The sequence below is a fragment of the Bos javanicus genome, chromosome 5 (assembly GCF_032452875.1).
Source record: "Bos javanicus breed banteng chromosome 5, ARS-OSU_banteng_1.0, whole genome shotgun sequence".
In the NCBI taxonomy this organism is placed as follows: Eukaryota; Metazoa; Chordata; class Mammalia; order Artiodactyla; family Bovidae; genus Bos; species Bos javanicus.
The window spans coordinates 112,752,312-112,764,484 of NC_083872.1; the positions used below are offsets into that span (position 1 = coordinate 112,752,312).

The window sequence follows — 12,173 nt, forward strand, 5'->3', positions numbered from 1 at the left end:
ATTAGATGGTTTATTGAGTTGAATTGAATTTGTTAAGTTATAGTTTGCACATTAAATGAAAGTTATGTAGTCATTGAAAGTGGAGATGAATGGCAAAACCTGCTTAGTAGGTATAGCTAAATGAAGACACATTTTTAGTAACATCTCATATTTACAGGCAATACCTCTAAATTCACTGTACCTCAGGCCCCCTAGTCTTTTTATATATGGAGAATTTCTTTTAGAATTGTCTTTGTAAATTAGGAAGTGGAAAAGGAAGGGAAATAGTATGTCCTGTTAGTGTGGGGAATAAGATGTAATTTCTTTTCTGTTTCTTGTTCTTAGATGGGAATGATGAACAACCCTAATCCTTACGGTTCACCATACACTCAGAATTCTGGACAGCAGATGGGAGCCAGTGGCCTTGGTCTCCAGATTCCGACAAAGTCTGTACTACCAAATAGCTTATCTCCATTTGCAATGGACAAAAAGGCAGTTCCTGGTGGAGGAATGCCCAATATGGTGGGTAGTAATCTGTCTGCAGATTTGTTTTCCATCTGACACTTGAGCAAAAGAAATGCGTTTGGGACTTCCCTGGTGGTCCTGTGGTTAAGACTCTGTGCCTCCAGTGTAGGGGGCGGGGGTTCCATCCCTGGTTGGGGAACTAAGATCCCAAATGCCATGCATGTTTGGTGCAGCCAAAAGATTTTTTTTTTTTTTAAAGAATTCTGTTAAACTTTTATGTTTTCTGTTCTGCTATAAAGCACAACACTAGGATTTAATGGGATGGTCCCTGTGATCAAGGAAGCTTATGCCTGCCTTCCATTTCACATGGTGTTTTTTTACTTGGGTATTGATCAGTAAAGCTGTTAGCCCAAACAGAAGCAAGTGGGGCTGCCACAATGAAAGTTTTGGGGTCCTGCCATATTCAACTCCTTGTATATGCAGTTCTTTCTATAGGATAGGAAAGTGGAACCTTTTTCCTCTTCGGTCAGTCATCTGGATATCTATTGATTTATATCTGGTACTGTTAGACAGAAGTAACTTCTCCCTCTCAAAGTTACACATTTTTAACAGTGACTGTTAGGGAAGAATCTCCAACTCTTCTAACATTGCTGTTTTTCTAAAGTAAAACTATCTCTAGTTGTAAATGTGTCAAATAGTCCATGTGTGTCTTCAAAAATTGTACTGTAGGAATTTTATTTCTTTTTCAGATATTTTAGGTTTTTTGCTTTATGTCCCATAGTCACTGAATGCCTGTATTTCAGATACTCTGCGAAGTACTGGAGACAAAAGATTAACACGTTTCCCTGTCTCCAGAAATGTTTACTTTTCTATAGGACAAGACGAATTTTGTCCAGAGTTTACAAAAACTAGTTTTTCACCCACCTGAAAGGCCCCTGCCAGGTCTTCTGAGAAGCTCTTCACTGTTTCAAAACCTAACTTGAACATGCCTTTCACAACAGATTCCTTCATTTTCCCCCTTGTGTTGGACTTTACCATGTCCTCTTTGTTTTACTCTATGTTACACATACTTTGATTATATTACTTGTTAATATAGTAATAGTAATTTATTTTCTTGTTAAATTAAGCTTCTTGATGGTAGAAGCCATCGTTTATTTATCTTAGAATCCCCTGTGTTAAAAAATTGGGTCTGGCACCTAGTAGATGACATGTCGTTAAAGGTTTTCATTGAAAATCTCCAGGTCCGTATTTATTCAGGAGGTAGCACCCAGTGACCCCTAACATTGAATGTGTCTTTACTGTTGTACCCCTTAGGGCCAGCAGCAGGCCCCACAGGTCCAGCAGCCAGGCCTGGTGGCTCCGGTGGCCCAGGGGATGGGTTCTGGGGCACATACGGCTGATCCGGAGAAGCGCAAGCTCATCCAGCAGCAGCTTGTCCTCCTCCTGCACGCTCACAAGTGCCAGCGCCGGGAGCAGGCCAACGGGGAGGTGAGGCAGTGCAACCTTCCCCACTGTCGAACCATGAAGAACGTCCTAAACCACATGACACACTGCCAGTCGGGCAAGTCCTGCCAAGGTGAGTGGGCTCAGAGGTTTTTTGTGCTCCGCAGTCAATATTTATTTATAGTCAGAGCTGATCACATTTTCTCTCCCCTGAGACTCCTTACTGATAATGCCTTACTCTATGTTATGATCAAATTCAGTATCATTTTGTGCGTATCTAGAGATATGGTAGTAGAGGAAGTTTTAGAGACTTCTCTTTTGCAAGGGACTTTTATTTGCCCCAGCATAGCTTTAAATATTGAGAGTTTGCTGTCATGTAGGCAAATACTAAAAAGAATGTTACCCAACTTAATATAATTATAGAGCCATTAGGAATCTGTATTTTTATTGAAGCATAGTAGCTTCATGATGTTGTGTTTGTTTCTGCTGTACAGCAAAGTGAATGTTATACATATTCATATATCCATTCTCTTTTAGATTCTTTTCGCATGTAAGTCATTAGAAAGTATTGAGTAAAGTTTCCTGTGCTATACAGTAGATTCTTACTAGTTATCCGTTTTATAGAGTATAGTAGTATATATATGTCCTTCCCTATCTCCCAATTTTTCCACCTCCCCTGCCCAGTAACTAGAAGTTTTTTTTTACATCTCTGACTCTCTTTCTGTTTTGTAAATAAGTTCATTTGTACCCTTTTTTGGGGGGAAGGTTGCACTGGGTCTTTATTGCTGCATGCAGGCCGCAGGGGCTACTCCCTGTGGTGGCTTCTCTTGTTGCGGAGCACAGGCTCTAGGAACTCAGGCTTCAGTGGTTGCGGCTCTCGGGGCCTAGAGCTCGAGGGTTCAGAAGTTGTGGCACACAGGCTTAGTTGCTCTGTGGCGTGTGGAATCTTCCTGGACCAGAGTACTCTTGCATTGGCAGGCAGATTCCTATCCACTGAGCCACCAGGGAAGCCCTGTACCACCACCACCCCCTTTTATTTTTTTAAGAGAAATCTGTATTTTAAAGATTTTTCTCACACAGTGTTGTGGTCAAAAATAGAGGCTCTGGAAATCAGACTGCTTGAGTTTGAATCCCACTTGGGGTGCTCTGTGACTTTGTTCAAATCACTTAGCCAGTTTTTGCCTATTTTCTCAACTGTAAAATTTGAGGATTAATAACTACCCTTTAGGGGGTGTTAGGAAGATGCATTAATAACATTTGTAGCACTCATTATATGGTTGATAAGTTAGCTAATAATAATGTAAAAAATCACTTTTCTTATCAGTGGCACACTGTGCATCTTCTCGACAAATCATTTCCCACTGGAAGAATTGTACAAGGCATGATTGTCCTGTGTGTCTCCCCCTGAAAAACGCTGGAGATAAGAGAAATCAACAGTGTAAGTGATGAAATCTTTTGAAACTTTTATATCAAAGTATTATTAGACTCTTCCCCGGTGCAATTTGGTGAGATTTAACATACTTCTTGATTATATGAAGTTCCTGTGACTGCCAGTGCTGTCATACTAGATTATTTCCACTTACCACAAACTTCATAATAATAAGGTTAGAACTGAAGTGTTTATTACTTAAAATAAGATCCAGAAAGATCATTGCTTTGACATTGGGCAGATTATTACTCTTCTCTACCTGTGATGTAAATATTTAGATAATTTGAAATTAATGTTAAAGAAAAGTTTGAGGTTATTTTTAGAAGCCTGGGGTTGATGAGCTTTTCTTAGAGAAAAAGTATCAAAAGTAGAAAGTGCAGCCACCAAGTCTCATTTAGGATTTAAAATTGAAAGGTGGCATTTAGGATTGAAAGATAAATTTGGAACTGCATATAGCATATTTTTAAAAGGAATGAAATTCCATAAATGAGTAAATAAATCATAGATATCCTAGTAGAGAATTAGGACTAGGAAATAGTTCACCAGGAGGAGGAAATACCCAAAAGTTCCCTATTAAATTAAGTAATGAAATAAAATACCATTTCTCTCCTGTCACGCTGTCATGCATTCTTCATGGGAACATTGATAACAGCTTGTGGGAAGGCTTTTGGGTATTTTGGATCAAAAGTTTTTCATGCCAGTGCTGCCCTTTGACCAATCAGTTCTATGCTTAGAAATTTAAGGAAATAATGGGAAACAAGATGCATGTATTTCATAATCACACAACAGTATTTTTGTGTTTAAAACTCAGACATGATAGTATTTCCTGTCTCAGCATCTTTAATGTTGTAATACTCTTTCTTCTGTTTTCCCTAGCAATTTTGACTGGAGCACCAGTTGGACTTGGCAGTACTAGCTCTCTAGGGGTGGGTCAACAGTCCACTCCCAGCCTAAGCACTGTCAGTCAGATTGATCCCAGCTCTATAGAAAGAGCCTATGCAGCCCTTGGACTGCCCTATCAAGTAAATCAGATGCCGACCCAGCCCCAGGTGCAAGCGAAGAATCAGCAGAACCAGCAGTCTGGGCAGTCTCCCCAAGGGATGCGGCCCATGAGCAACATGAGTAAGTCTGTGTCCTCCTCGTCATGGCAGACTTGCAAGTTAGCTTCTTGGATTTCTTTTTTACCTTTCTGAGTCTTTTTTTTTTTTTTTTAAATTTTGATCTCTTCTACTGTTTTTGGGGGGAGCATTGTGCTGGGTCTTCATTGCTGTACATAGATTTCCTTTAGTTGCAGCAAGCAGGGGCTACTCTTCGCTGTGGTGGGCAGCCTTCCTGCAGTGACTTCTCTTGTCATGAAGCACAGGCTCTAGGCTTGCGAGCTCAGTAGTTGTGGCGCAGGGGCTCAGTAACTGGTTGTCCCTACTTTTGAGACATCTCTAGTGTGGATGAGCAAGTAAGTGAACAAATAGACAAAACAGCAGGATCTCTACTGCATATTTCAGGTAGTAGAAATTCTGTAGCAGAGAGGGGAAAGAGGGAGCCACTCCTGGAACTCCGCATTAGAGCTTTTCTCTGTAAGGCCCCCATGACCCTGTTTAACCACATGCTTAATCTTCTGATTACTATTGGATTCACTTAATGTATAAAGATTTTGTTGGGGCTTAGAAAAAAATATATGTTCTCCTAAGGCTTAAGATTCTCCCTAGGGCTTAAAATATTACATGTTTTCTCCTTGATTATTAGGTGCTTTGAATTTTTATTTTGTTCATTTTTTTTTTCTTTCTGACTTACTCTCTGCCAGTGCCAGTGGTGTTTTTATCCCTACATTTTTGTATCTCAAGTGAATGCTCACTCTTAGGGTCCTAAATACAAATCTGTGTAAAGGTATCTTTCTCAAGTTAGATTGAGCCATTACTTGCAATCAGTGCCAAAGATTAAATGAACCTGGATACTTTGGAGGGAATGTCTTTTTTCGTATGCCATCAGAAGGCAGTAAAATAAGCAAATCAGTAATAGTATAATCACTTTTTTCTTTACCTTAATACTGTTACCACCAGTGAAATAAATCTGTGTTAAGGATGTGTAGTTTTCTTAAAAATGAATATTTCATAGTGACAGATAAGCCACTACCAGCAACTGCATTTCAGAGCCTGCCTTGATGCTGTTAGGAGAGTTCTGCCTAACGATTTGGGAAGCGTGATGAAAGAAGACAATAGGATTTTTATTAGACACTGTTGAGAAATCCAGTCAATTATTTGCATTTTAGGGAGGAGTTTTGTTTTCTTATTTTTAACTAAATATCTTGAAGGATATATTAATAAAATTGTTAATCAAAAAATTTTAACCACATCAAAATCTGGTTTAGTATAAATATTGCCATTGATGGTTTTCTTTGTTTTAAAGAAGTAATATTCATTAAATCATTAATTTAAAAAGTAATAGGAATACATAGAGCTATTCAAGCCAGTTTGAAGGAGTAGTCAATTTAAAATGTGTAATGCAAATACTGTCTTTAATTCTCCTCCCTGGGGATCATCATCCTTAGCTTTCTTAGGTTCTTACATAGATGGTGCTTATGAAAACACGTGCATGTGTTAAGTTCGGTTCCCTAAACAATTTTAGTTCTAGTTTTTTGCTCCTTTTGACACCATTACTCTTATGTTTATCCATACATATGTGAGTATAACTGTAAGATGGAATAGCAAGTGGAAATCTAAGTTGGTGAAAATGTGTGTACATTTTTTTTTTCATTTGTTTAACGGTTACCAGATAGCTTTCCAAAGAGTGGATCAGTTTACACACCTATGAATTTTCAGAGAAATGCTGCTTTTCCCAAACCTTTCTCAACATTTTGTATTCTCAAACTTTAAGGGAATTCATAAGAATTCCCTGATGGTCTAATGATTAGGACTCCATGCTTCCACTGCAGGGGGCACAGGTTCAACTCCTGGTTCAGGGAACTAAGGTCCCCACAAGCCCAGTGGCCCCCCCAAAAAAAGTTTGTGGAATTTCATACGTGAAAAAAAATTACATGTTTTTCATGTATATTTTTTAAGCCATTGTATTTCTTTTTTTATGTAAATTGTTCTTTTCTTCTTCATGTTTTTCTTACTATGCTATAAAGGAACTTTGTGTAGTAGCCTTTATATATGTGTTGCTGATTATATTGCAAATAATTATCATATATAATATTAGCATTTCCCCCCCAGATTTGTCATCTGTCTCTTGATTTGGTTTATGGTGATTATTTTACTTATTACTAATTACTGTTACATTTCTAAATATCCTTAAAACTTCTGTTTTGGGTCTTTTGAATGGACAAAAAATTCTTGTAATGTTTTATTCTAGTACTTTCATAGTTTTTCCTCTTCCTTTCTTTTTATCCTTAATTTTTGTTGTTTTTGTTATCATTTTTTGGTATTTAAAATACCGTCTCTTGCTTTTTGTTTTGATGTAGGTGCTAGTCCTATGGGAGTAAATGGAGGTGTAGGGGTTCAACCGTCGAATCTTCTTTCTGACTCGATGTTGCATTCAGCCATAAATTCTCAAAAGTAAGTTTTAATCTTGGCTTGTGCCCTTTGTCAGATTTCAGACTCTTGTTAGAGCTCCTTATTTGAGCTTTTTAAGTTTACTTGATTTGACAATATCCTTGGTGAATGATGACAAATTATGTGTTTTCTTTAGGCTCTGTATAACCTCTTTAGAAATTATATCAAGTATTTGGGGTAACTGACACCTGTACAAATACAGTAGGAAGTTAACAAATGCAGCTGCTTAAAAAGCGAGTTTGCTTTATCCCAATGCTAGCAGTTAGTCCATCGCCCAGTGGATTCTTGGGTAAGCTGTGTCAAAATGACAGCTCAGTCTTGTAACACAAGACTCAGTCTTTTAAACACAAGGTTATCAGCCACCCCTGTACACAGTGAAATGTTGTGTGTTTTAATTGTTTCCCCTCACAAGTACAAATACATATATACCATTTCCCCCAGATTTATGTGTAAATAGACTTGTCATAGTGTATTGGCCCTATTGCAGTCATCACTGTTAGCTCTACTTAAATTGAGAGCCTCTTTTTCCTACTACCCTTCTTTGCTAAAACTGTTTCACTCCTTCTTAAAGCCCAATGATGAGTGACAATGGCAGTGTGGCCTCTCTGGGTCCTATGCCAACAGCAGCTCAACCATCCAGTACTGGAATTCGGAAGCAATGGCATGAAGATATTACTCAGGATCTTCGAAATCATCTTGTCCACAAACTGTAAGCTTGTTGGCATGTCTTATTCATAAAGAGTTATAAGGTTAATCTGCCAGGCACTTAAACACGAGAAATTACTGATTTTTCTATAGCCTGGTTGCTACTGATACTTCTCCTATGGCTTTCCTGCTTCTATTCTCTGCTTCTCAACTTTTTCTCCATTATTTCTTAGGTGTCTTTTAGCTTTTAACCATGTGTGAGGATTCTGTCTAGTGACAATAATCAATATATATTAAAGATTATTCATTTTATTAATCATTTCTTTTACAAAGTTAATATTTTAAAAGAAAAACTAGGTTTTAACTGAGATCATTAGAATAGTAGTGGCAACACAGCCTTCTGTTATCCTTGGTAAAATTTTTATTATCTTGACAAACTGAATCTGTTTGGGTGGCCTCTCTGGTCTTCTGGTCTTCTAAATGTGTACATAGCAATTACTTGTGAAATACCTGTGCACTGTTTTTTGTGAAGTTAATGTATGCCAGGCACACTGCCTCACAAACACTGTCTTGTTGGATGAAAGAGGCGTAAGGCATATAGAATGGTAAAATGTAATATACCCGATACCCTAAAAATTGAGCTTTGCCCTCACTGGTTACAGAGCTTATACTTCAACAAAATGCAGCACTTTTTTTTTTTCTTGGAAGAATCAGGTTTTTTTTTTTTTTTTTTCATTTCCCCTCTACTTAATAGAGAGATCTCCAGTTCATCCAGTTTTTTTTATTACCTTGAAACAGGGTAGTCTGTCTTGTTTTCTTAGTTTATTTTTATGTTACATTAGCTTATCAGTTATACTTGAGCTTCATTTAGGAATTCTCAAATGATAGCACCAGAAATGGAATTTGACACAAAGAAAAAACAGATTATTTTTAATACAATGAATTAATAAGGAATAACCAAAACAAACTTATCTTGTGATCAAATTGTTTAGAAACTTAATAGAAACGGTAGGTTATTTGGGATTGATCATCTGACTTGATGTTAATATTATATGCTTGAGAACTTTTTACTAACTCGGATTTCCATTTATTTCTTCTCCACCTGGTGCCTTCAGGAAAGTTAGTGCCAGGCATTTTGGGGAATTGCTAGAGAGTAAAAGACATTGAATTTAGCAGAATTTTCTTTGCATTTTTGCTCCCTTCACTTCAAGTTTTTGATCTTTTAAGATTTTGTAGAGACTATTAGGTTTTATTTTACTAAGCTGAGTGCAAGAGTAGAAGGATCTTAAGGCTTTTGCTACATGATGCTATAGCAAAGGTCAGGTTTTATCACTTCCCTTTATGCAGATAGCACAGTTTTTTCTTTTTTTTTTTTTTTTTGCCTTACATTAGAGTCATAGGGGCCAGAGTATTTCCATGGAGTCATTTCTTATATTCTGATCAGGAAAACCCTTTGATTTGATTAATACAGACACTTCTTTTGGTCAGTAATTTATGTTTGAACACATCTCAAGCCTTATTTTAAAATTTTACCCAAAGTATTCATTGTATAAAAATGAGAAAATACTAACCAGGAAAATATTTAAAATACTGTGTGTTTCTATGATGAGAAAAAAAAGCTGACGTGATATAATAGTGGTAGGATTTTATATTCCTAGCGTTCAAGCCATATTTCCCACTCCGGATCCTGCTGCTTTAAAAGACAGACGGATGGAAAACCTAGTTGCATATGCCCGGAAAGTGGAAGGGGACATGTATGAATCGGCAAACAATCGAGTGAGCATCTGTTTTTTCTATTTAAAGCAAAAGTGGACCTCTTCTGGTTGTTTATTTTTGTTCCTCTGTGTTGCATGTACACAGAACACTATACCTCAGAGGACACCCTTTAGCCATTCTGTCCTGTAATGCACTGTGGAGTTGCGATAACAAAACACTTTTCTTAAAGTGTATGTCAAGAATCTTGCATTTTTCCTCTTAATACAGCGCACTCATGTGGCACTTTATCTGGGTTGTCCTTCTGGCAGCTAAAAAGTGGTTGAGCTGTTACCATGCTCCGTGCTATTTTCACTGGAATATGGTGGTGAATCAGCTGCTCAGTATCTTCATCTCAAGTAGTATTTCTGTATCAGTTGAACTTTCTTCTCTAAATTGGCACTTCTTTAAGAAGTAGCATATTCTTGGCACATGTTGGGAATTGTACTTTGAGAAGTCATGCCTTACTGTGTATATTCATTATATAGCAATTTTTTACTGATCATTTTAAATGTGAGCTCATATTTGGAATGATCTAAGAAAATAGATTAGAATGCTTCTTTTCCCTTTTCATTTCTGCCTTTTTTAAATGAAGCAAATATTTGCTCTTAGTTCGTTTTTTCTGTTACCTGATGGTAGTTCATCTTTTTTCCTCATCTCTACTTAACAAAATTCAAAAAGGCGGAATACTACCACCTGCTAGCTGAGAAGATCTATAAGATTCAGAAGGAACTAGAAGAAAAGCGAAGGACTAGACTACAGAAACAGAACATGCTACCAAGTGCTGCAAGCATGGTGCCAGTTATGAACACAGGGCCTAACATGGGGCAGCCACAACCAGGAATGACGTCTAGTAAGTGCTTTTTATGTATTTTTAGGAGAAACTGAAATAAAATGGTTTCTAACCAAATTCACTAATTTGCATTGGCTTATGTTACTATTCTGGAGCTTTCAAATGACTATTGCCTTTTCAAAGAACTTAGTTTGTTCTCTAGTAAAAACAGTAAACAGTGTATTGAAGATTCCTAGATTTGCTACTTGTCTTAACAATATGGCATCATTTTTAGTGCCAAAGGTATTCTTCTCTCATAGTGACACCTAGGAACTGATAGCCCATGGGTTTTTACTGACTTGCATGTGGCAGGCAGCCAATTGATGTAGACTCAGCAGGCAAGCACCTTATTGGCTTCGATACATCCTAAACAGTATCAGATTACTTACCTTGTCACACTTTCTTCTTGACCCAGTATGTTCATAGGCTAAGAACTGTTTAAATGATGTGTGAACGGCTGTGATGGGGAAAACCTGTGTTTTTTTTAAGTCAGGAAAAGCTGGCTACCTGTAAGTAGTGCCAACTGAGCCAGCAGGTACCAACTCTTAGGCCACTGGTGGATGGTGAGTGGGCTGAGAAATTGACACCCCACAGGTCTCGAAGTAGTCAGGTGGAGAGCTTTCAGCAGCCTCATGTGTTAACTGTGGTGTGCTGGATACATTTTCTCATTGGACCATGATGGTGAAAAGAATTGAGAACAGCATTTCTGGCAGAGAGAACAGCATGCACGGAGGCCCCACTAGCAAGGGAAAATTGCAGGTGTGTGGGTTTGGGTTGGTTTTTTTGTTTTGGTTTTTTTTTTTTGAGTAGGTAGAACAATTGTTTGGAAACAAAGTCAAGATTGGGTTGAGGATACTGCTTCAGTGCTGATAGTTTGAATTAGAGCAGTACCTATGATATAGAGACAAGTGGATAAGTTTGAGATATTTGAGTGTGCTACAATTTACTTGACTTCTTCAGAAATTGGAGCCAAGTTTAAAGTTTGTCAGGTATTAAATTGTAGTCTGTATTTTAAAATACAAACAATGGTTCTAGTGTAGGCAGGAACAAATACTAGTGGAACTGAGTAGCCCTAAGTGCGTGTTTATGGAATGAAATCCCTCTCTTATCCCATACACAGAAATCAATTGTAGAAGAATCCAAAATTTTGTTTTTAACCATAAACATAACTAATGAGCAAACCAGGGGAACCAAGCGAACCACCTTTCATAAAAAAGGTGATTTTAGACCATATAGATTTTAATCATTCTTAATTATTTCTATTTTTGTATTTAAGAGGTACATGATATATAGTTCAATATAATATGTATATTATTTAAAGTCAGTGTTCACAGTGGACATGTATACATCAAAACACATTATTGGGGGTACACAATCAAAATCGGTCACTGGACAAAATCTGTGGCTCTTGTCTATAGAGAGATTCTTTTTACCAGTGAAATAATCAGGCTTAATCAAATGACAGCATATTAAATACTATATTCGTCTTTTTAAATATAAGATCTCACATTATTTCCTGTCAACAGCAAAAGCACCCTGGTTCATATAGAAATGGACTAAAACCATTTTGAGGTATTTTCTTGTACTGCAGAAAAGCATTTTCTTCAGATTCCTCTCTGGTTCAAACCTTTATTCTTTTGATAGACTGAATTCTGTAAGTTACTACTCTTATTTAAATGGGAACAGCTGGCTGAAAGGTGCGTTTCTAACCATCTCTCTGTTCTGCTCTAGATGGCCCTCTCCCTGATCCATCTATGATCCGCGGCAGTGTGCCAAACCAGATGATGCCTCGGGTAACTCCACAGCCTGGTAAGGTTTTTGTTTTTTAACAGAATTCCTAGTGTATTACAAGCTTAAAATTGTCACCTTGATTCCTGCTGCCACTCAGCAGCAGGTATCACGATTGTCTACTTGAGAAATCAGAAAGCCTTTTAGATTAGGAGCCCAGGTGGGGGGGAAGTGTGAAGAGCAGGTTGACTGGCAGGTGTAGGAGCAAAAGGTACAAAGGATCACGCATTCATTCAAAAACAACTAGCCAAGATGAGGTTTATTCCATCCAAATTTGGTTGAGACCATACAT

General features: G+C 37.6%; 1 protein-coding gene across 1 annotated transcript in view; it reads left to right on the forward strand.

The window, feature by feature from the left end:
- EP300 (E1A binding protein p300) overlaps positions 1 to 12,173 on the forward strand; it is a 64,091-nt gene that overhangs the window by 24,758 nt on the left and 27,160 nt on the right. The window contains exons 3-11 of the mRNA XM_061418630.1: positions 325 to 501; positions 1,759 to 2,020; positions 3,212 to 3,325; positions 4,193 to 4,438; positions 6,774 to 6,867; positions 7,436 to 7,573; positions 9,168 to 9,285; positions 9,943 to 10,114; positions 11,825 to 11,902. Coding sequence (XP_061274614.1) covers positions 325 to 501; positions 1,759 to 2,020; positions 3,212 to 3,325; positions 4,193 to 4,438; positions 6,774 to 6,867; positions 7,436 to 7,573; positions 9,168 to 9,285; positions 9,943 to 10,114; positions 11,825 to 11,902 — 1,399 coding nt within the window. The remainder of the gene's footprint in view (positions 1 to 324; positions 502 to 1,758; positions 2,021 to 3,211; positions 3,326 to 4,192; positions 4,439 to 6,773; positions 6,868 to 7,435; positions 7,574 to 9,167; positions 9,286 to 9,942; positions 10,115 to 11,824; positions 11,903 to 12,173) is intronic.